Below are 24547 nucleotides of genomic sequence, written 5' to 3'. Positions count from 1 at the left end.
TTGCTTCCTTTACCACTGGAAAAAGTCTCCTCTTCTTTCAAAGTTTAGATCGAGTGTCAACTCTGGGATGCACATCGCATTCCCTCCTGAAGCATGAACTCCTTCTTGGGTCCTTTTTCCATATGCCGTTATAACACTGAGCCCATTGCTCTGTGATTGTTTGTACACCAAACCTCAGATTAGCCAAGTGGTTAAACATGTACCCTTTGGCTTCAGACTTCCCTCCATTTAATTCCTGACCTTGGTAAGTGATCCGACCTCTTTATGCCTTAGTTTCTTCTTCTATGAAATAGGACTTAAGTAGTACTATACCAACAAACTTGTGCTGAGGACCTAATGACTTAGTATATGTAAAACTTTTAGCAATGGAGGCAGTAGCCACTCTAACGAAGAGTGAAAAGTGAAAGCGAAAGTTGCTCAGTCATGTTCAACTCTTTGTAGCCAGTCCATGGAATTCTCCAGGCCAGAAGACTGAAGTGGGTAGACTTTCCCTTCTCCAGGAGATCGTCCCAAACCGGGGATCAAAATCAGGTCTCCCACATTGCAGGTGGTTTCTTTACCAGCCAAGCCACAAGAAAAGCCCCCAAAGAAGGGTGGTTATTTTCATCCTTACTGTTATTGTTGCTCTCTGATTCCTGTGTCCTGTGGAAAGACTAGGTGTCTCTGGAGGTCAGGCATATTATCATCTTCCTCTTAGCCTCTTTCCTAGTATTGAGTGAAATATACCAAGAGTCTCTAGACATTTCTTGGAATGTGTACTGTCTTATATGTATAGGGTGTCAGCCAGTACACAAAGGCTGGCAACACTATCATCCATGTAACATCACTTTGCTGACAAAGGTCCACATAGTCAAAGGTAAGGTTTTTCCAGTAGTCATGTACAGATGTGATAGTTGGACCATAAAGAAGGCTGAATACCAAAGAACTCATGCTTTTGAACAGTGGTGTTGAAGACTCTTGAGAATCCCTTGAATAACAAGGAGATCAAACCAGTCAATCCTAAGGGAAATCAACACTGAATATTCATTGGAAGGACTGGTGCTGAAGCTGAATTTCCAACACTAGTCTACCTGATGTGAAGAGCCAACTCATTGGAAAATACGCTGATGCTGGGAAAGATTAAAGGGAGGAGGAGAAGGGGGCAACAGAGGATGAGATGGATGGATGCATCACCAACTCAATGGACATGAGTTTAAGCAAACTCCAGGAGACAGTGAAGGACAGGGAAGCCTGGCATGCTGAAGTCCATGGGGTTTAAAGGGTCAGACACAACTTGGTGACTGAACAACAACAAAAAACTCATTACAACATTGCAAGGTCATTAATATTCCCATTTGATAGATATTAAGTGAATCATCCAGCATCACAGACAGGTGGCAAGTGGCAGTCTCTAACTGCAAGATCAGTGAGAAAGAAGTAGAGAGGTGCTATAAATTCAGAAAGTTTTCTTTTCTGGTGCACGTACTACCCTCCCCCCTTCCACTTCCTTATTCTTTCTGCCAGTAACACAGACATTCTGGACTGTGAAACCTGGAAAAAGAAAAGGGAGGTTTCCATTCACACCAAAAACTGGTTTTAGGTGCAGGTTATTAATACAAGATGTCCTCAGCTGTGACCGTGGCCTCTTCGATCTTGGCCTTGATCTCTGGCAGGGGGATCTGACTGATGGCCACCACAACCAGGTTAGTGGCGTGGGCTGAGGCACTGGCCACACAGATCCAGAAGGACTCCTCGTACTGTTCCTCCACCACCACGAAGCGAAACAGCTTCTCCTGGAAGTTGGCGATTTGTTCTGTCAGGTCGTGAAATTTTACCGAGGTCATGAAGCTGGCGATGGCCAAGGCCATGACTCCGCCTGAAACCCAGAAAGTACACCCTCATACACAGCCCTTTTTTCTGCAGTTCGACTCCTAGAGGTGAGGTGGTTTTTCTGGGGCACAAGCAACAAACTTCTAAGGTTTAGGTTGCTTGGCTGTGTCCGACTCTTTGCGATGGATCCCATGGACTGTAGCCTTCCTGGCTCCTCTATTCATGGGATTTTTCCAGGCAAGAATACTCGAGTGGATTGCCATTTCTTCCTCGAGGAGATCTTCCCAACCTGGGGATTAAACCCAGGTCTCTTGCATTGGCAGGCATGTTCTTTACCACTGAGCCACCAGGGAAGCCCCTTAAAACATTCTGAGGGTGACACAAATTTTAATTTGCTTTTTAAAGCAGTAGATAGTTCACTGTGTGAGGGGTAAGAGGTGTGGGAATAAGCTTCCTATCAGATCAACTTTGAATCTCAAGCCCTCTAATTTTTTCTTTATCCAGTGCAGGGCACTTACCCACGTTGGATAAGCTCAATCTCTAACTAATTCAGCCTGTGTATGCAGACCCTGAGGCTATAAGGAAAGACACAAGAGCATCTTATGGGGTGGACTGGAGGATCAGCAGTGGGCTAGACAGTTCTCTCCTCTTTAATATCCTCCTTCCAAGCTTAGTGATAAGAAGAGATAAGAGAAGGAGGAAAGGAGAGGCGAGAGGGACAGACTTCATGTCTTTCCCTACCTGCTGCTTCGGACCTGGACCTTCCGGGTTCTCTCTGTTTCTTTTTCTCTCCCCATCTCTCTCTCTTTTGCTCGACTTTTCTCCTACCCCGATTTTAATTAATATTTTAAAAACACATTTATTATTATCTTTCTTTAGATTATTATTCTTTCCTTGGAAAAAACTTGGACATCCAAGAAAATCATAAAGATGAAAAGACAAATTTGCTTTTCCCCCTAAAAGTCAAATGAAAACACTTGGAACATTTTAGTATATTTCTTCACATTTCTCTCTTTTTAACAGAATTAGTATTATGGTACTTCTACTGTTTTACACTTGATTTTTTTCTAACTTGAAATTTTTTTTCCATGTTGCTAAATATTCTGTTACAGCACCACTTTAAATTGGTCTATGATGCTTCATTCCAGTGACACATTTAATTAAGTTTAATTAAGGGTAACTTAATTTCTGCATTTCTAGATTGCTTCCAATTTTTTATATTATAAAGCACTGCAGGAAACACCTTTTAATGTATATTTTTGTGCTCTTTTCCAGTTATTTTCTTAGCATAAATTACTGTATGGGGTTGTTTAATCAAAGGCTATTCATATTTTTATGCCTTTTGAGAGTCAAGTTTTGTCAAATTGCCTTCTTATAAATACTCTGAGCTTGAGAGTACTGCCTCAAGAAGGAAGGAAATTGACCTAGATAAGCATTTATTTAAAGAGTGAGATTGAACACTTTCTACATGCCAGTCACTGTGAGGATTCAGGCAGAGATATGCAAGTCTAGATGGGAGTGAGCCACGTCTATAAGAAATTCTACACGATGGCCATAGTCTGCAAATATAGGCAAGTGTGTAATAATTGATTTACTGACATTAGGTTCTAATGCATGATAAAGCAACACTGTTGTCACGGTTCAGTCCCTAAGTCATGTCCAGCTCTTTGCAGCCCCCTGGAGGGCAGCACACTAGGCTCCTCTGTCCTTCACCATCTCCTGAAGTTTGCTCAAATCCAGGTCCATTGAGTCGGTGATGCTATCTAAACATCTCACCCTCTGTCATCTCCTCCTTTTGCCTTCTCTCTCTTTTTTTTTTTTTAAGTGGAGAAAACCAACATTACTTGTTTTTATACTTGCTGGTCATCCTGTTTAAGGTAGTGAGGTAGCGAGGGGTTATTGACATCAGGACACCTTCACCATTTGACCTGGACTTTCTGAAATCATTTTTGGGGATTTTGTTACTTTCATTACAGGTGATTTTTTTCAGTGCTGAACTAAAGGTGAATTAATTTCTATATACCAGATACTCTCCTAAATCAACACACCTACACACACTTACACACATCTTTTGACTTGGGTTTTGTCTTGGAAAATAGGTCATGGTGGTCATAGATGACACCATGGACTAATGAAAAGACAAAAGGCTTAGACTCAGTTATACCTGGGTTGGAATCTCGCCTCTACTACTCATGACTATGTGACTTTCAGTACATCTTTTAACATCTCTGAGCTTCAGGTTCTTCATCTGTAGCTATGGGTCTAATAATATGGCGGAGTCCCTTGGATTGCAAGGATATCAAACTAGTCAATCCTAAAGGAAATCAGCCCTGAATATTCATTGGAAGGACTGATGCTGAAGCTCCAATACTTTATCCACCTGATGCACAGAGGTGACTCATTGGAAAAGACCCTAATGCTGGGAAAGACTGAAGGCAGGAGGAGAAGGAAGTGGCAGGGGATGAGATGGTTAGATAGCACCATGGACTCAATGGGCATGAATTTGAGCAAACTTCAGAAGATATCGAAGGACAGGAGAGCCTGCTGGGCTGCAGTCCATGGGGTCCTAAAGAGTCAGACACGACTTAGCTACTGAACAACAACAACAAGCATAGGGAGCTTATGAGGGTCACAGAAAATAAGGACTGTGAGCCCCCAGGTTCCTTCTCCTCTGTTCTCTGTGAGGTTCCTCCAGCTTCACAGCAACAGCTCCCCTACCACTGGTCCCAGGGTCCCCATCTCTCCAACCTCCATCTTTCTGTCTTTCCTTGTCTCTCATCCCAACCTCTTTGCTGCTCCAAGTCCTCAGCCACTCATACACACTAAGACCTGATTCTTCATGACGACAGCTATTCTTCAACTGTTAGTAAGAAGGACATTGGGGCCCATCAGGAAGGTAACAAACCCAGGGAAGTGAAGCTTGAGGTGGGGTATTTTCACTCCTTCACACCTTGTGCCCTCCTGCTTGGAACTTAGCCTCCTGGTGACGTGGGCAGGAATCTCTCTCCCCGTGGGGCCTCCCTTACCTGCAAGAACATTCCATAGACAGATGCCCCCAGGGCCGTTGACTGCCCGGTACGGAACTTGGATCATGTTCAGAACGGCAAAGCCCATGCTGACCAGAGCCAGCGCCAAGGCCAAGAAGAGGAGCAGCAGAACCGTGACGTGGAGGCCCACGTTGAGCTCCTTCACCAGGTGTGGGAAGACTGCGGAGACAAGACCCAGCCAACACGTCAGCCTCAGAGCTGCTTACCATGAAGGCGTTAGCACAGCAGAGTGAGGGCAAGGCAGCAAGTGCTGAGCTTCCAGAAAGCAAGAGACTTCCCAGATAAATTTACCCCGTATCAGTTCCCCAACAACCTTCGCTTCCTTAGGGTGGATGCAAAATCGGAATATACCCCAGCTGGGTGTTTAAGCTGCATCAGCCTTGCAGCTCTGGGATCTGGTGTGAGTTGATCCACACAAGCCCCAGGGGGTGTCTCTTTAGCAAAGGAGCCTGGCACGAGAAGTAGTCTAAGAAGGCCGATCACAAAGCTTTCATCAGGGTCAGAGTGCTGTTTGTCCACATCTTTTGCAACCCCATGAACTGTAGCCCACCAGGCTCCTCTGTGCATGGGATTCTCCAGGCAAGAATACTGGAGTGGATAGTCATTTCCTTCTCCAGGGGATCTTCCTGACCCAGGGATCGAACTTGGGTCTCCTGCATTGCACATGGATTCTTTACTGTCTGAGGCACCAGGGAAGCCCCATAGTCCTATATACCATATGGTATGTAGAGTTGAGAGTCACTGGTTTCAGTTATTATATGTGAATGATTTGAAACAATGAAAACGGGGACTTCCCTGGTGGTCCAGTAGGTTAAGACTTGGCCTTACTGTTCAAGGGGTGCAGGTTTAATGCCTGGCTGGGAAAGCTAAGATCCCACATGCTTCATGGCCAGAAAAACAAAACATAAACCAGAAGCAATGATGTAACAAATTCAATAAAGACTTTAAAAAAAATGATGAAAGCTAAAAAAAATAATAATAATAAAAACACCTGGGCAAACCCCTTCCTCTGCAACTACTCTGAGGTTTCTACTGAATACTTTCTGGTCTAACCTGGGTCCATCCTGTGCACTCCCGCCTCCCTGGTTCACTACTTGGCACCAAACTGACCAGCCCTTCTCCCACCCCAACTGAGATCCACGATTCAAAGCTTTCCTGGCTCCACTCTCTGCCTGACCCCGTCCCCTTCCCTCCTCCGCTCCTTTGCTGGCTTACCTGCCCATTTTTATTCAGAGAAGGCTGGTGTCTGCCAAGTCTGAGAACAAGAATTTTGGTCTCTCTCCCTTTAAAGTGTCCTTTCCACTCAGAAGTTTCCAGACACAGCACAGTTACATCTTTAGTTCTGATCGAATTTTCCTTTTAGTTTTCCATGTGTATTTATCTTCATGTGGTTATCTCCTCGGCCTGAGAAACTTTACCCTGGAAAAAGTTTCTGAACTTTTCTGAACTCCTTCCCATGGGACTTTTCCCTGTAGGACTTCTCATTTTCATTTCCATTCCTTATATCTTAGTGTCCTTTAGATTTTTATTTTTTATTGCAAACTCTCAGCATTTTTCTTTTTTTTTCATTCCCAATGTGGTAGCTTGTGCCTGATTACCTAATTGTTTCCTTATCCCCTTACTTGCTCATGCAATCCTTAGGACATATGACCAGCATAATAATCCTCACCAAACACTTAAAATAGAAAATCATCAGCTATGTGATTGGCAAAGACCAAAGGTTCGCTAATACGTGGTGTTGATGAAGGTATAGGGAAGGAGATGCTGTCAAACCTGCTAGTGATATTAACTTATACAACTATCTTTGAGAGGAATTTGGCAGCATGTCTCATTTCACTTCTAGGAAAAGCACTCCCACATGTGCTCAGTTCAGTTCAGTTCAGTCGCTCAGTCGTGTCCGACTCTTTGTGACCCCATGAATCGCAGCACGCCAGGCCTCTCTGTCCATCACCATCTCCCGGAGTTCACTCAGACTCACGTCCATCAAGTCCGTGATGCCATCCAGCCATCACATCCTCGGTCGTCCCCTTCTTCTCCTGCTCCCAATCCCTCCCAGCATCAGTCTTTTCCAATGAGTCAACTCTTCGCATGAGGTGGCCAAAGTACTGGAGCTTCAGCTTTAGCATCATTCCTTCCAAAGAAATCCCAGGGCTGATCTCCTTTAGAATGGACTGGTTGGATCTCCTTGCAGTCCAAGGGACTCTCAAGAGTCTTCTCCAACACCACAGTTCAAAAGCATCAGTTCTTTGGCGCTCAGCCTTCTTCACAGTCCAACTCTCACATCCATACATGACCACAGGGGAAAACCATAGCCTTGACTAGACGGACTTTAGTCGGCAAAGTAATGTCTCTGCTTTTGAATATGCTACCTAGGTTGGTCAGCTCAAAGCTGTATATACATGTGTGTGTGTGTCTGTGTATCAGATATTCATTGAAGCAGCAAAAGGTTGGAGAGAAACGAAAATATGAATTGGTGCTGTGCTGATTCCTGTCCAACTCTTTTCAACTCCATGGACTGTAGCCCCCCAGGCTCCTCTGTCCATGCAATTTCCCGTGCAAGAATACGGGAGTGGGTTGCCCTTTCCTCCTTTAGGGGAATCTTCCCAACATAGGGATAGAACACATGTCTCTTGCATCTCCCACATTGGCAGGCAGATTCTTTACCACTGAACCACCTGGGAAGCCCATGAATCAGTAGGAGACTGATTTAATTAATTAAAGCACAATCCACACAATATCGCTTTTGAAAAGAATTAATCATATCCATGTAGTGATATGAAACCATCTCCAGATTTGATCTAATAAAAAATTGAGAAATAACCAATTACTATGATGGGTGAGGGCATTTGGGGGCATATGAAATGATGTGGGGGCTTCCCAGGTGGCACTGGTGGTAAAGAACCCGCCTGCTAACACAGAAGATGTAAGAGAGGCAGGTTCGATCCCTGGGTTGGGAAGATCCCCTGGAGGAGGGCATGGTGACCCACTCCAGTATTCTTGCCTGGAGATTCCCATGGATAGGCGAGCCTGGCGGGCTACAGTCTATGGGGTCACAAAGAGTCAGACATGACTGAAGGGATTTAGCACAGACACACAGCATAGCAGGAAAATCAGATAACTTGGATAAGCAAAAATGTAAAAATTTAGTTCTTGCAGAGCTGAAATTCTAGAAGCTTTATTTTGAATTTGAATATTCCTTTTCAAAAAAAAAAGTATTTATTATTGGCTGCATCGGATCTTCATTTCAGCACGTGGGATCTTCCCTCTTTAGTTGCTCCCTGTGTTGAGAGTGTTGAGTCTTAGCTCCTGAACCACCAGGCAAGTCCTGAGTTTGAATAAATATTCTTATTGTGTACAAAAGATACCTTGCTTGAATCCCAGAAGTGATTAATCAACCTATTAGCATCTCAAATTAGATAATTACCTTATTATTACATAATTTGTAATATCCTAGAGACATCCAGAGGTCCTTTTTACCCCTAGCAAGGAAAAAAATAATTTTAAAAAAGAAATAATTGATACATTAGATTTCATTAAAATGGTAAAAAATTCTGCCCTTTGAAAGACAGTGTCAAAAAAAACAACAACACGGTCACCGAACAGGAGAAAATATTTGCAGAAGACACATCTGAGAGAGGCCTGTTCTCTAAAATAGACAGTAACAAGAAAAGCGTGAGATCTGAGGTCAGTTCCAGGTCTGGTTGTGGATGGAATATTTGGGGGTGAGAGATGACGAGGGCACCAGCAAATTGAAAATGATCAAGCACATACTACCTTTCAGGCACTACATCAGCTGTTTTTACAGAAATTATTTTCTTTATTGGTTTCTCAGATCCTTGGTTTCCTCATCAGGTAGATGAGCATAAGTAAGATTTCTTCTCCAGCACAGAAATGGATGAAGGAAATGAACAAAGAAGGAAGCTTGTAACACTAATGTGTCACTGCTCAGGGATCACTTACTGCCTTTCTCTTTCCGGGATGGAAAGCTTCTAGTGGCAGACACTCCTCTGTTTAGCTCATCCCTGTTTTCCTCGAATACCAGGCCCACAAATACTCTACAATATGGGTGATTACATGAACGCGGCTAAATAAGCATCTGTCTCTTTTTTTCTACTCAAATGGCTAGGCTGTTTCGCTTTTATTTCAGAAAGTCTGGGTACAAACAAAGATCTTAATCACGATTGTGCTGCATATGTGAGTGCTTATATATGTGCTCAGTCGCTCAGTTGTTCCAACTCTTTGCAACCTCATGGCCTGTAGCCCACCAGGCTGCTCTGTCCACGGCATTTCCCAAGGAAGAATACTAGACTGGGTTGCCATTTCCTTCTCCAGGGAATCTTCCCTACCTAGGGATTGAACCTGGGCTCTCGTGAGTCTCCTGCATCGGCAGGCAGATTCTTTACTGCTGAACTACCTGGGAAGTCATCCTGTATATATAGCTCTTTGCTTTTCTCCCTGATTGATTTGGAAATTGACCTTCCTGGGTGACTCTAGGGGAGATCCCTATGAAGGTGGGAATGGAGGCTGTTTGTCTTACGAGACCTAACCAAACCTTCCTACTCCAGTTTACAAAACAGTTTCACACCCACCCCCCAATTTTCCTGATCTGCACACAGGCCCTAGGAGCAGGATTTTTTAAAATTTCTATGGATAGTAGCAGGTAAATCCTGATTCTGTCTTGGGGCTGGTGGGCTCTGATGCACCTCCTAGGTAGGTGATGTTGGCTCTAGGAGCTATACATGTAAAGGTATCGAGAAATATACTCTGCTTTCTCTTCAAATCATATAAATCTTGAATATCTAATACAGAATAAAAAATTTGCAAATTATCTACAACTGTTTTAAAAATTGTGCCATCTCCCACTTAATTTTTTTTTTTGAATAAGTGGTTTTGAAATAACCTTGATGCTACCAATAATTTTTTTTTCCCCCTGAACCATGTGAGGGTACATTGCTCCTTCAACCCTGAGTATTTCAGGGGCAATTTCCTCAAAAAGGGCATTCTCTTTGACAACCATGATACAACTATGAAAATCATTAGGTTAACACTGGCGTATAACTGCTGTTTAGTCCTGACGCCCGGTTCAAGTTCCATCAGTTATCCTAGTGACGTCCTTTACAGTAAATGGACCCAGCTCAGAACCAAGTACTGCACACAGTTGTCATCATTTCCTTTCAGCTTGTCCTATTTCTTTGTTATATTTATTTATTTATTCATGTTAAATGTGTTTTCAGCTTTCTATGTAATCTTTATTACATTTTATTGGAGTATAGTTGCTTTACAATGTGGTAGTTTCTACTGTACAGCACAATCAGATTTGCTGATATATTTTATCCCCTCATATTCTTAAAAGACCTAGCTATTTTTTCAGTATCTCTTGTCTAATTTAATTTCTGGGTAAATATAAATATTCCCCAAGAATTTTTTTTTATTGCTATACCTAACAATTTTTAATATATATATCCTTTATGTATATAAGTGAAGCCAATTTGTATTATTTGTCAGTGGTTCCAGTTTTCTCTCTTGATATGTTTAAGAAGATACTCTGGCTAAAGAAAGAAAGAAAGTGAAGTCTCTCAGTCGTGTCCGACTCTTTGAGACCCCACGGACTGTAGCCTACCAGACTCTTCCTCCCATGGAATTTTCCAGGCAAGTGTACTGGAGTGGGTTGCCATATCCTTCTCCACTACAGTCCTGGCATACAGAAATCAAATAATGAAGAAAATTCCTTATTCCCTTGTTTTTCCATTCTGTGGGCTACTTATGAATTTGTAGGCTGCTGTTCTCACCGGCAATCTGTTTCATTCTGAAGACATGCAGAATATTGGCCTTTTGGGGTTGTCTTTTCCTTCCCAGAGGACCCTCCATACGCTGGGCTTGGATTCCTGCTCTGTTTACACGCAGAACAGCTCTGACGTGACCTGGATGTCTGCCTGCCCAGGTCAGTACCTGCTCACGTTCACAGACAGCAGCTGTGCCTGAGCTCTCCCTGCCAGGAAACAATGAGTTCGGGCTTTGAACCCAGGTAGTCTGATTCCAGTGTTCAGATGTAGAGCTCTTTGGCTTTTTCTCAGACTCTGAAGCTTTTATATTAATGTAAACAGCAGTGTAAGTTTCATTTCAGCAGCTGGTCCACACTCGCAGGCCAGACTGGCTGAGTGCACCCCAGTTGCATGGCCTGCATCTAAAGTCTGACACTGTTTCCTGGCTGGTTGACCTCAGGCAAGTTAGGTAGTAAACTCTCCGAGTGTCCGTGTAACCCTCTGCAAAATGGAAATGTTAATAATGCCTTTGTTATAAATTTGTTACAAGGCTTAACAGAGACAAGCCGTGGAAAGCATTTTGTAGAATGTCTGACACAAGTAAGCACTCAACATATTAATAGTGATTATTCATAGAGGTGAAGTACAAAGATCTACAAACCTCCGCAGAAAGAAAAAAAAAAAAGATTTATCTTGATGCTGAACAAGAGTAAGTCCTTGGCTTACTGTGGATTTTGTCACCATGCCTTAGACTGAAGCGGCTCTTCAATTCTGCATTTAGACACAAGCCTACTCCAGTATTCTTGCCTGGAAAACCCCATGGACAGAGGAGCCTGGTGGGTGGGCCACAGTCCATGGGGTCGCAAAGAGTTCGACGGGGTGACTGAGCGCGCGTGCCCGCACCCCATACAAGTATTTACAAATAAGTGTTCTAAAGCAGCTTCTGTGGCCGCAGTATACTCACTTGTGAACTGGGACTGGCGGCCCCCCAGCCCGCACTGCCGCACCTTACAACCGCGGAAGAGTCCGTAGTAAATGTCTCCGATGAATTTGACCAGCTCTGGATCCGTGGCGTTGACGAGGTCCACTCCCGTCTGACAGAGGATTTTCCCACTCAGCCAGTGGGGCAGTGCCAGGGCAACGATGATCAGGATGAAGGAGGAGAAGCTGAGCAGAGAGGCCAGCCCGTACCACGCCTTCTGGAACCATCCAGGCATGCTGCTGGGCGCCGGTCATGCCCCAGGGGTCCCAGCAACCCCAGGGGTCCTCAGCATCTTCCGGACACGGGGTGATCCACTGCTTCGGGGTCGGCTCTCCCAGACACACGGGCTCAAGAGTTCAGGTGCGTCTCCTGGTCCTCCCTCAGCACCTGCCCCCACAGCCCATGTTTACTACAACCACATGGGAAGTCTCTACAGAGACGTCTTCACCTGACTGCAGTGTGGAGGAGTGTGTTACCGGAGGAAGTAACCCTATATCTCCCACTAGACTAAGGTTTCAGCAGAGAGTTTAACTGTTCTTCATTTCGAGTATTTGAATAACCCTATTGCGGCTCTCTTAATGACGAAGGAGCTATTAGCAGGCAAAATCAGGTAGATCTGAGTCTAAAAGAGACAACAAGCAGTTTCACAAAATGCAAACGGTAGAAGGAAAGCAAAGATGGAAAGACTAGCCTTGGAATGTTGCCAACAATGCGCAGTATCAGATGTTGATCTCTGGTGCGTGCCTGGGCATTGCTTTCTCTGAAATGTCACTGCTGTCAGAACCCCTAGAAGTGTTATGAATGCCACGAAATGACCTCTGTTCCCAACCCTTTTAACTGAAATCTGTAAGCAAGGTTTTATGATTCTTGAATTTATCACTGGGTGGATCCGCTGTGGGTAAAACTACAGCTCTGAGATGGCTTGGGGCAGCCTGGACCCAACACTTACACACACACACACACACACACACACACACACACACACACGCCCTCTTTATCCCTCACGGGTCATGTCATCTGAATGGGAAAGTGTTTTTCTAATGTTTTAGCAAATAATCTTCTCCCATCACCCTGTTGGGGTCTGTGTCTCTTCTGATAGTGAAGAGCCCCTGGAGAAGGAAATACAACCCACTCCAGTCATCTTGCCTGGAGCATCCCTTGGACAGAGGAGCCTGGCAGGCTCCAGTCCATGGGGTCGCAAGGAGTGGGACGAGACTGAAAGACTGAGCGCACAGTGGTGAAGACATGTCACTTTCTTTTCGCTTACAGGCACAAGGAATGCAGTATTCCCTAATTTCTGTCTTACACTGTGCGTTTAAATTTTAAATTTTTAGACAATCACCGAATGTCACATGAGGCTGGCAACAGCCACTCAGATAGGTTTGGGGGCAGAGTGGGGTTGAAGTGGCCCAGTGAAATTCCTCCTTTGGTGTCAGATCTCTGGAGGGGGTCCTGGGGGATGCATTGTTAACCAACAGGAGTTCAGGGAACCGGACTCACCCCTGCTGGTGCTGCAACCCATTGTAGCAGGCAGGGGATGGGCCATTCCAGACACTTCTTTCCTGAGGAAACTGAAGGTCTGGGTTTGGGCTAGAGATCAGGTCCTTGAAATGCTTCTTCATCACAATGACCTTGACATAGCAATTCTTTTTTTTCTGGTAATGAACAACATACTGTAAAATGAAAATATCTCCTGCCATATCAATAAACAAGGAATGAAACAGCCATCAGTGATTGCTGGCCTCCAAAGGTGAATGAGGGCTCCCAAAACTAACTGTGATCCATGTGACCCAGTGGATGTGGCGCCCCACCCCCCCAGGCTTCCCCCAGCCCCATTTGCTGAGGAGCTGGGAGAATGCAAGAAGCAAGGTGAATAAGGAAACAGGATTGGCCCTAGATAGCTGTAGCTGAGGTGCATATGAAAGGAATGAACTCAGTGAGTACAGAGGCTTGCTTCTTCCCAGACACAGAAAGCCAAGTTCCTTGATACCTGATCTTTGACTTTCAGACTGCCTGCTCCCTTTGTGGCAAACTTGTATGTACCTTGACTTCCCCTCCTGCTTCCTGGTGTTATGCCCAAGTCCTGAAATCTCCCAATGACCACCAGGGAGCTGATATCCGATGCAAAAGCAAGGGAGTTTTTATTACCAAGCTCGAGCTGGGGCTCCCACCGTTACCTACGCAGCAGCTAAGGAGAGGAGCTCCGAGTTTTGGGTTACACTGCTTATATAGGGAATATTCAGGTGAAAGGGTAACAAAGGGGGTGTTCAGGCTGAAGGACTACTGATTGGTTACCCTCTTCTATAGGGTTGTGTGTGGATTTCTGGTTGTTTTTTTTACTTCCATGGTAAATCATTACTTCCGAGGTAAATCACAATGGTAACTCATTACTTCCAAGGTAAATCACAAAGGTAAATCATTACTTCCAAGGTAAATCACAAATTCTTGAACTTAAAATCAGGAGGTTTAACCTAAGGGCTGATTGGCTCACTCACAGTGGGGCAAGTTTAGGCAATATCCAAAGTCTAAGTCTGTTTGCCCCGTACCTTTGCAAAATGGAGCTCTTTTACAAGATGGAGTAGCTTAGGCTCTTCACTGGGAGCAGTTTTCTCAGAGCTACTGAGATGCTGTCTCCCAGGTTCTGAGTCCTAAATTTGACCACCAAATAAAATAACTCTCTAATTTCAGGTTGTGAAAATATTGTTTAGTCGACAATTCATATAACAGGGCTTCCCAGGTGGTGCTAGTGGTAAAGAATCCACCTGCCAATGCAGGAGACAGATGAGACACGGTTTGATCCCTAGGTGGGGAAGACCCTAGAGTTGTTCTTTTTTCAGTCTCTAAGCCATGTCTGATTCTCTGCGACCCTGTGAACTGCAACACACCAGGCTTCCCTGTCCTTCACCCTCTCCCTGAGTTTGCTCAGACTCGTGTCCATTGAGTGGGTGATGCCATCCAACCATCTCATCCTCCGTCACTCCCTTCTCCTCTTTCCCTAGAGTAGGAAAAGGCAGCCCACTCCAGGATTCTTGCCAGGATAATCCCATGGACAGAGGAGCCTGGTGGGCTACAATCCATGGGATCGCAACAGCCGGACACGACTGAGCAACACACACACACACACACACAAGCTGTCACAGGTTTGTGCAAAGTAAAATGAAACAGCACTTGGAGATCACGTCTCTCTCTCACGCACACACACACACACACACACACACCACTTGGAGATCACATTACGCACACACACACAACCTGTCTCAGGCTTGTTGTGCAAAGGAAAATGAAACAGCACTTGGAGGTCACGTCTCCCAGTGGGTGTCACGCCGGGGCGTGCCCTCCGGCGCGCGGGGCGGAGGCCGGCCGAGCTCCGACGGGTGGCGCGCGCTAGGCGGCAGCAGCGGGCTGGGCTGGGGCGCGGCGGTGCCGCGGGACCCTCTTGGCTGGGCTGGCGGGCGGGCTGCCGGGGCGGGGCGGGGCGGGGCGGGGCGGGGCGGCGCGTCCGCGCTCGGGGCGGTGGCAGCAGCGGCAGCAGAACGCAGCGGAGGGATGGCGGCGGCCGCGGGCGAGGCGCGCCGGGTGCTGGTGTACGGCGGCCGGGGCGCGCTGGGCTCGCGATGCGTGCAGGCCTTCCGGGCCCGCAACTGGGTAATTCGGCGGGCTGGCGCGGAGGAGCCTTCGGGCGCCGCGCTGGAGGGCGGTCCGGAAGGGAGCTGGGGGCCGCTGAACCCCCTGAGACGTGAGTGCTTGCAGGTGCACGCACAGGTCTACAGGTCTGCGTGCGCACCCGGGCCCAGGTGCAGGGCCTTGCTCTGCCGGGAGGCCGCCTCTGCGGGGTCCGGAGTGTCGGGCATGATTCCAGACAGATCAGAACCGGAGGGAGAGGTCACGGGAGGGAAGGATCTGAAATCACTGCCTTGTTCACGGCCATTGGGGTTACTAGCCCTGTGACCCTGAACTGACCGCTTCATGTTAGCGAGCCTCACTTTCCCCATCTATAAAATGGGGGTACTGATTGTATTTATTTCTTAGAGGTGTTATCAGGATTAAATAATTGGTGTCATTACGTATAAGGTGTAAATTACCTGATGCTGGTAAAAGCTATTTAAATGTTAGCTACTATTGATATACATATGTTATTGATATATACCTGCTCAGTTGCTTCAGTCGTGTCCGACTCTACGACCTCGTGGACTGTAGCCCGCCAGGCTCTTCTGTCCATGGAATTCTCCAGGCAAGAATACTGGAGTGGGTTGTCATTTCCTTGTCCAGGAGATCTTCCCGACCCAGGGATCAAACCCGCATCTCTTGTATTGGCATGCGTGTTTTTTATTTTAAATCACTAGCGCCACGTGGGAAACCCCCTGTTGATATATAGCCCTGTTCCATTAGCTTCCCTTGTATGTGATATTTTGAAAGCTTGCAAATGCCTTTTGTTTGGCAAAGACTACTTGGAGTACTTGGCATCATGGGTAGGAGGTGCGCTTGTCACCGAGTCGGGGACCCTGCCCCTGCCCCCAGCCTGCCCCACGAATTCCAGGTGGAGACTCCACCCGCAGTGTCTTGAGTTGCAGCGGCTTCTTGCTCAGAGACCCCGCTGTAGCTCCGGGAGCTTTCCTGGGGGTTTACTTGCCCGCAGCAGCAGCAGCCTGGGACCAGGGAGAAAGGCAGTCAGGGTTTTCATCTCGTATTAGTATAGGAATATGCTTCGAAAGGTTCTGAATACCCACCATTTACCTGTCTTGAGACGTCTTCCCAGGTCTGCAGGGGGGGTGGGTGGAACATTTAAGGACTGCCAGCCCAGGGCCAGGCACTAAGCTCCTGCACATCAGGGTCCCTACATACTCTTTGTTCCATTTAGTCTTTCCAGTAACATTAATACAGAGTTAAAACATGTATATATAGAATCTAGAAAAATGGTACAGATTCCTGGAGATCAAACCAGTCCATCCTAAAGGAGCTCAGTCCTGGGTGTTCATTGGAAGGACTGATGCTAAAGCTGAAGCTCCAATACTGTGGCCACCTGATGCGAAGAGCTGACTCATTAGAAAAGACCCTGATGCTGGGAAAGACTGAGGGCAGGAGGAGAAGGGGGCGAGAGAGGACTAGGTGGACACGAGTTTGAGCAAGCTCCGAGAGCTGGTGAAGAACAGGGAAGCGTGGGGTGCCCCAGTGCGTGGGGTTGCAAAGAATAGGGCACAGCTGAGCAGCCGAACAAACAAACAGCTGATTCGCGCTGTTGTGCAGCAGAAGCTAACACAACATTGTAAAGCAATTATCCTCCAATTAAAAAAGAAATACAGGGCTTCTGTATCCATGTGTTACAGGTGCAGGGGCTGTGCTTCCTCTCAGGGCGGGGTGGAAGGAGGTGTACGGTGGGTGTCCTTTCACGTGGGGAATCTGGAGAGCTGACTTACCCGTGACTTTGTCTTTCTCTCCCTTCCTTCCTGGGAGCTCTGGGGGCTCTGGGATGAGCTATTTCTTTGTCTCAGTACCCTCCTCACTGTGACACAGAGCAGTGAGTGTTTTGAATGGATGCTCTGTTCTTCAAAGCTTGTGGGGGAGATGTTTATCTCTGGGGCCTTCAGACTGCAGGGCCCTGGAGCGTTCTGAGTCAGCACCGAGTGTCAGCAGCCGATATTGTCCAGTCGCTCAGTCGTGTCTGACTCTTTGGGACCCCATGGACTGCGGCATGCCAGGCTCCTCTGTCCTCCACTATGTCCCAGAGTTTGCTCAAACCCATATCCATTGAGTCTGTGATGCCACTTGTCCACCATAGCATCCTGCATTTCATTTAATTCTCTCACTAACCCAGTTGATTGCTGACAGCCCTCATTTTGTATGGGAGGAACCTCTGCCGAGTAAGTGGATGAGAGAGTCGCTGTATGGCAGAACCAGGATTCAAACTCTGACCTGATAGCCATGCCCACAGTCATCCTTTTGTGCTCTGGGACAGGGGTTGGAAAATTCCAGTTCTCCACTGGCTGGATCTTGCCTGGCACCTGTTATCACAGAGTCCAAGAGCTAAAAAGGAGTTCCCCATTTTTAATTGGTGAAAAGAAATCCAAAGAAGAGTAGCCACATGTGAACATTATATAAAATTCATAATTCCTCGACTGATGTCTTCTCAGCACACAGCCAAGCTCTTTCATCGATTCCTGGGCTGTTTTCTGTGGCTGCTTCTAGCTGTGATACAGAGTTGAGTAGTTGCAGCAGAGGCAGTATGGCCATCACAGCCTGAAAGACTTAGCCTCTGGCCCTTTAAGGAAAGATTTGCAAATCCCTGGTCTCGGGCATCTCTGCACCAGCAGGGTTTGGCTTTCAGAGGTGAGAGTGGAAGGGGAAGAGGTGTATGGAGGTACAGTGGACTGGCCTGGGGATCAGGAAGGGGTATGCTGGCCAAAGCCGGAAAGCCTTGCAAGGGGTGCTAGAGGTCAATTGCTAGGTCCTTCCTCTAGTGGGTTTTCGCTTAAGCCTCTAACCTGTCTCCAGCTCCCGCCTGAATCTGTCATGCCTGACTGCCTCTTGACCAAACCTGTTTTCTCCTCGCTCCAGTGGGTTGCCAGCATCGACGTGCAGGAGAACGAAGAGGCCAGTGCCAACGTCGTGGTTAAAATGACAGACTTGTTCGCAGAGCAAGCCGACCAGGTGATTCCAGGGAAGCACTGCACGTGGAGTGGGGAGCCCTGGGGAGAGGGCTCCACGGGCGGTGTGTTCTCCTTCTTTCAACTGTTGTTTCTCTAATTATGAGAGCCATTGTGCTCATGGAGGGAAATTTGGAAAAAGTGAAAAAAAAAAAAATACAAAGACAAGTAGCCCATGATCCATGTCTAGTTAGCTCACTAGTTAGTTCACATTTTAGCCCATTTTCTTGTGCTTCTTCTGCATACTGTAAGTCTTACAGGTTGAGATAAATTCGTATTTTATAAGCTATGGTCAGCTTCTCTTTTTTCAACTTAACTTAGCTTGAATTCTTCCTCAGATCACTCAATAACACCTCTGTGTCAACTTGTAATTTTTCTTTGTATGGATTGGTCACAGTTTCTTTGGTTTGTCCTTGTACATTTAAATTTTTTTGGCAATTTTCCTTTTTTTACTCTAACTTCTTTTACTTACTAATGTTGAGAATACTGTGGTGAACATCTTCATCTCCGTCTCTTATTTATTGAAGATACGTTCCAGAAAGCGGAGCTCCCCCTACCCAAAGCAAAAATACTAACAAACTAGGTCATTTCCAATTATAAAGTGAAAGTGACAGTGTTAGTCTCTGAGTCATGTCGGACTTTTTGCGACCCCGTAAACTGTTGTAGCTCACCAGGCTCTTCTGTCCATGGGATTCTCCAGGCAAGTATACTGGAGTGGGTAGCCATTCCCTTCTCCAGGGGAACCTTCCCGACCAGGCGTATTGTAAAGAAGTCAGGCAAAACTCTACAGCTATATAGATAAATTGTGAAATATCCCTCTTTCTCCCTGTGACTGTGCCCCTGATGAGGAACTGTTGACAGTTTGTTGGATGTCTTGGTATAAGTATCTGAGATGCTCTTAAGCAGGTCTGCATTTCTGGAAGAGCCCTTCCCACCAGCTGCATGAAGGATGTGCTATCTGTGGTCTTCATGCCAACCCTGCAGCTCGCAGTCCAAGGAAGCCTCCTAATGATTCCTGTGCTTAATGCTCTTATTGGTTTTATTGGACTTAATAGGAAAACTCAGTATGGATTTGTTGTGTGTCAGACATCGTAAGAAGTGTCTTATTTGCAATAGGCCGCTTAATCTCTTTAACACCCCCAAAGCCAAGTCTCATCGTATCTCCCTTTTAGAAATGGGTATGGAAGTCGCAGGTATTTGCTTAGACAGGTCATAGGTAGCAGAGCTGGGATTTGAACCTGGGCTCTGGTAGGGGGTGGTGCCTGTGCTCTTAACTGCATGTTAAAGTTGCTTCTCAGCAGAATAGCTTCGTGTGAATAAAGCAAGGAAAAGTGACACCAGACGCACGGGAGGCCCTGGGCGTGGACCGCGGCAGCTCCTCCAGACGCGGTCCTCTGCGGCCAGTGTCTCTCCTGCCCCTTTAGCCGCAGCTTTCTGATGTCTGTGTCCCATTTCGAATGTGAAATTGTCCACATCTGTAGGACGAAGACTGGGAAAAGCTTAGCTTTTAACATCTTTAGCCCCTCCTGTGCCTTCTCATCCCCCAGTCGCTCAATCAGGAATTCCTGGACAAACAGCATGACATCCAGGTTTTGATTCTAAAGCTCTAGTAGAGGAAGTTCAACCTTAGGACATGCAAATTAGGGCTTCCCAGGTGGCGCTAATGGGAAAGAACCCACCTGCCAGTGCAGGAGACTTGAGATGCATCTTCAATCCCTGGGTCGGGAAGATTCGCTGGAGGAGGGCATGGCAACCCACTCCAGTGTTCTTGCCTAGAGAATCCCATGGACAGAGGAGCCTGGCGGGCTACATTCCACTGGGTCGCAATGCGCTGGACATGGCTGAGTGAGCACACACACAGGCATATTTAAATTGGCCCCCTTAGGCTGAAAATTCACTAGTGACAGAAGATGAAGAAGTGAGAAGAAGACTAAACCTATAGAAGACAGTTGGATAGGCAGAAGGAAGGATTTAAGGGCGAGGAATTTTAAAATGCCTCGTTAATTTTATTATAAAAATAGAACACAGAGGTGGTAAAAAAAAAAGACAAATCAAGCAGGAGCGTTGTTGCTGTGGGCTCCGTGCTTCCCTAAAAGGTAGAGCGCAGATTGTGTGCAGGTACAGAGGTCGGGGAGATGATGTAGCTTCTGGCGGATGAGATCTCGCTGTCGGCAATGGGATGTGGCTTAGAAATGAAGGGGAGGCAGCCAGGGAACCGGGGTAACAGGAGGAAGATCTCACAAGCTGGACCAGGGTTACGTCAGGTACTTGCCAAGGGACGGTCAGGAATCTACTTAAATTGAAAGATTTTGGTATAGAATGTAGAGGAGAGGAAAGATTGGTTTCCATTGCCAAATCGGTCTATATGAAAGAATAATTTATTTATTTCTGGCCATGCCCCGTGGCTTGCAGGATCCTAGTTCGCAAACCACGGATGGAACTCATGCCCCTGGCAGTGGAAGCGTGGAGTCCTAATCATTGGACCGCCAGGCAGCTCCCCCGAAAGAGTGATCTGAGTCTCAGAAATTGTTAGGGAAAGCCGTCAGAGGCTGAAATGTTAACTGCTGAGAGAGTTCCACGCCTGTGTTAAGCTGCTTCTTTAGAAGCTTGATCTTAACAAAGCTGTTGACAGGCTGTGATCCTTTCAGCCATTCCAGGAAAATATGGAAAAGATTCATGGATGATGGCCAGGGTTGTGTGTCTACTCAGATTTTTGTTTTAATAAACTATAACAAAAGACATGTGTATGTTTTTAACACTTTAAACATTTTAATCAAACAGAGGTAGAGAATTAAAATGAACCCGCATGTATTCATTGCTTACCAACATTTTGCCATGAATTATTTTTTATTGCTTTTTTTTAAAAGGAAAAAATTTCTCTTTGGCTTTGGGTTTTTTTTTTTTTTTTTTTTGAGTTACAGTTAATGGGATGTTTGTATTGGAGGGAGAGTAGAATTGATTATCTCAGATTATGATTCTGTGATTGGCAAAGAAAATTCTGGAAAGAAATAAACAGAAATCTAGCTATAGGCAGTGAAATCCTAGGTGATTTTTTTTTTTAAAAAATATGGAACGCTTCATGAATTTGTTTTTGATTTTTTTTTAAACATTTCCTACTTTATTTATTGTTTTATCCCAGGAATGTGTATGTCTCCACCCTTTAGAATATTCAGAAGACTCTAGGTTGCTTTATAAAAATCACACTGAAATGCAGTCAGGCTTTACTGTCCAAAATGTTCATTGTAAATTAGTCCTGCATCTGATTTTCAAAGTGTTAATTGCCAGGTACTGTAAACTGACTTACAAAGAAGTGAAAGCTCAATGGAGGTGACTATAGCAACGTCAGGCGTCAGCCTGTCGAGGTTTACCCGACAATCTGTGCCTCTTTTTCTGGCCCTTCTGTTTCAGGTGACAGCTGAGGTGGGGAAACTCCTGGGAACAGAGAAGGTGGACGCGATCCTTTGTGTGGCTGGAGGATGGGCTGGGGGCAATGCCAAGTCCAAGTGTGAGTCCTTTTCTGAGTTAATCTTTCACCTGCTCTGCTCTTTGTCCAGGTGCATGGATCGGGCCTGTACTATGTGCCAGGCTGGATGCTTTCCTCTCCGCTGCCCAGAACCTTTTTAGTTGCTCTAAGGTGGGGATCAACACCCCGTTTTACAGAGGAAGAAAAAACCTCCCATAAAGGAGGTCAGGGGGCTTTCCTGGTGGCTCAGCAGTAAAGAATCCACCTGCAGGGCGGGAGTCGCAGGAGGCTTGGGTTCCATCCCTGGGTCACAAAGGTCCCCTGGAGAAGGGCATAGCAACCCACTCCAGCATTCCTGCCTGGAGAATCCCATGGACAGAGCAGCCTGGCGGGTACAGTCCATAGGGGGCGAAGAGTCAGACACGACTGAAGTGGCTTAGCACGCACGGACGCTCAGAGGAGTTAGGGCAGAGGGGCCTTGAGATTAAAAAGGAGACAGGACGAAGTCAGCACGGTCCCCACCGCAGTCTTTCAGGGCTCTTTACTGGGATCTGGGAGGGTGAACGGAATGGAGGGATCATTCAGAAGTTCACAACTGAGCTTTTGTTGAGGCTCTGAGTTTGCTATTTTTTTATCATGAACATTTTCAAATATACAGAAAAGATGAAAGAACTGTTCAGTCCTTGTTAATGTTTGCCGTACTTGCATTCTCGTGCTTTCTCGCATGTGTGTCCTCTGTGTGTGTATTTTTGCTGCTGTTAATCATTTGAAAGTGCTTTGACACTTGACTGTATTTCAGGATGTGTCTCCAAGGATTAGGCCGTTCTCTCACATTAGTGAAATGCCCTTCTCATACCTAAGAAAGTTACCAGTAATTCTGTAAGATTAATCGTATCAGCCCATGTTCCAGTTACCACAGTCTATTCTATAGCTGTTTTCCCTAGATTTATTCTAATCAGGGTTTATGTACTGCATTGTATTATTGTTTGAGACTCTTAATCTAGAATCTTTTTTTCTTTCCTGTGATAGGCTTGGCAGGTCCAAGGCAGTTTCCATGTAGAATGTCCCCCACCCTGAATGTGTCAGACTGTTTCTTTAAGGTATCATTCACCTTGTTCCTCTGCCCCTGGTGTTTCCTGTGAACTGGAAGGTAGGTCTGGAGACTTGCTTAGATTCAGGTTAAATACTCTGGAGGTGAGGATGCTTCCTGAGTGATGTGGACTTCACTCTGCACCCCTATGAAGCCCTCACCATATCCCACGGCCTGCTCCACCATCCATCCAGAGTGATGCCAACTTTGATGCTGGCTCAGGCTTAAGGTGATAGATCTCAGTCGTAAAGTCCATTTTTCTATTTGCAATTAGCAAGTGACCCATAAGATAGTGCTTTGGCATCATGTATGAGTATCCTATTCCCAAACACCTTGAGAGACCCAAATTCCCCAAAACTAATGGTTGTAAACATCCATTGATGACCTACCTGAATCAGTCATTCCACTGGGGCTTGGAAAATGGTAGTTTTCCAGTTCCGTCATTCCTTCTACATTTATCAGCCAAAGTGATTTAGAAAAGAATTGATTTTCTGTGTGCGCACGCATGTGTGTGTGCGCAGTCGTCTCCGACTCTTGGCGACCCCATGGACTGTAGCCCACCAGCCTCCTCTGTCCACGGGATTCTCCAGGCAAGAATACTGCGTGGGTGGCCATTTCCTTTTCCTTCTCTGCGAACCACATCTAAATGTGAAATTGTCAGTTTGTCGGGGATCAGCTTGGCAGAGCACCTGACGGCTTTTTGCGTATTTGGGGAACAGGAAGTGGTAATTGTGGGTCCACCCTTTTCCCCCTAGTTCTTCTTAACAGGGAAATGCAGCGCCTTGGTCATCACCCACTGCGACCCTCCTGTACCAGGAGGGCTCTGTCTCAGGGTCATGGGGGCACTGGGTTCCGTGTCCTGTGAGCAGGGAAGGGGAGGGTCGTTCAGCGGGTGATGTGACCTTCCTTACCAGTTGTTCCTCCTCACGTCTCTGGCGAGGCCAGAGGGTTAAAACAAATGCGAGGTAGTTGTTATTTCAGCTTTCTTTTAAAGAGTCTTCAAAGTTGGCATTAAACTTTCAGCCATGAAACACTGTCAGTCCGTGAAAGCCCTCTTTATGTCCTCATAGTCCCTGAGATCTTTTATCACAGATAAAACTTGACTTAGACATATAGGTTCTAATTAAAGATCTGAAGTCTTTTATTTATATTTGTAATTTTAAAAATTATGTTTTTGGCCACACCATGTGGCTTGCGGGGATTTTAGTTCCCTGAGCAGTGATCGAACCCAGACCCTTGCTGTGAGAGCATGGAGTTCTAACCACTGGACCACCAGGGAAGTACCCTAATGCCACTTATAAAGTAGGGCAGTGTTTGAGTTAAAGCCAGTCCCGCCTGTCTGTCAACAGCCCTCATTTGTTGGCTGATGTTTACCAGTTTGTCTTCCCTGGTGGCTCAGACGGTAAAGAATCTGCCTGCAATGCAGGAGACCTGGGTTTGATCCCTGGGTCGGGAAGATCTCCTGGAGAAGGAAATGGCACCCCACTCCAGTATTCTTGCCCGGAGAATCCCACGGACAGAGGAGCCGGATGGGCTACTGTTCATGGGGTCGCAGAGTCGGACACGACTGAGTGACTAACACTAACCAGTTTACAGGTGAGGAGGCTGCGACTTGGCTGATCACATGGCCTGGATTTGAACCTGAATCTCTGAGCACAAGCCCTGGGCTGTGTGTGTGTCTGTGTGTCTGTGTCTCTGTGTGTGTGTCTGTGTGTGTGTGTGTGTGTGTGTGTGTGTGTGTGTGTGTGTGTGT

General features: G+C 46.2%; 2 protein-coding genes across 2 annotated transcripts in view; one reads left to right on the top strand and one right to left on the bottom strand.

Annotated features, from left to right (window-relative positions):
- Positions 1 to 1290: 1290 nt before the first annotated feature.
- Positions 1291 to 12234, bottom strand: CLRN2 (clarin 2). Its single transcript, XM_040237578.1, has 3 exons — positions 11583 to 12234; positions 4836 to 5015; positions 1291 to 1855 (listed from the first exon to the last, which is right to left on the bottom strand). The coding sequence occupies exons 1-3, from the start codon at positions 11833 to 11835 to the stop codon at positions 1590 to 1592; spliced, it is 699 nt and encodes a 232-aa protein (XP_040093512.1). The 5' UTR covers positions 11836 to 12234; the 3' UTR covers positions 1291 to 1589.
- Positions 12235 to 15088: 2854 nt separating this feature from the next.
- QDPR (quinoid dihydropteridine reductase) overlaps positions 15089 to 24547 on the top strand; it is a 20018-nt gene continuing 10559 nt past the window's right edge. The window contains exons 1-3 of the mRNA XM_040237576.1: positions 15089 to 15245; positions 18153 to 18245; positions 21650 to 21746. Coding sequence (XP_040093510.1) covers positions 15147 to 15245; positions 18153 to 18245; positions 21650 to 21746 — 289 coding nt within the window. The 5' untranslated portion in view covers positions 15089 to 15146. The remainder of the gene's footprint in view (positions 15246 to 18152; positions 18246 to 21649; positions 21747 to 24547) is intronic.

The sequence above is a fragment of the Oryx dammah genome, unplaced genomic scaffold (assembly GCF_014754425.2).
Source record: "Oryx dammah isolate SB20612 unplaced genomic scaffold, SCBI_Odam_1.1 HiC_scaffold_3, whole genome shotgun sequence".
Taxonomy (NCBI): domain Eukaryota; kingdom Metazoa; phylum Chordata; class Mammalia; order Artiodactyla; family Bovidae; genus Oryx; species Oryx dammah.
The sequence above is the reverse complement of the archived record's forward strand: the minus strand, read 5'-3'. Positions and strand labels throughout refer to the sequence as shown.

Bases quoted from the DNA above. Each gene is read 5' to 3' on its own strand.
- CLRN2 (XM_040237578.1), bottom strand. From the start codon at position 11,835: ATGCCTGGATGGTTCCAGAAGGCGTGGTACGGGCTGGCCTCTCTGCTC. The intron at 5,016-11,582 runs GTGAGTATACTG...TTGTCTCCGCAG, and splicing joins CCGCCAGTCCCAGTTCACAA to TCTTCCCACACCTGGTGAAG. The intron at 1,856-4,835 runs GTAAGGGAGGCC...TCTGGGTTTCAG, and splicing joins TCTATGGAATGTTCTTGCAG to GCGGAGTCATGGCCTTGGCC.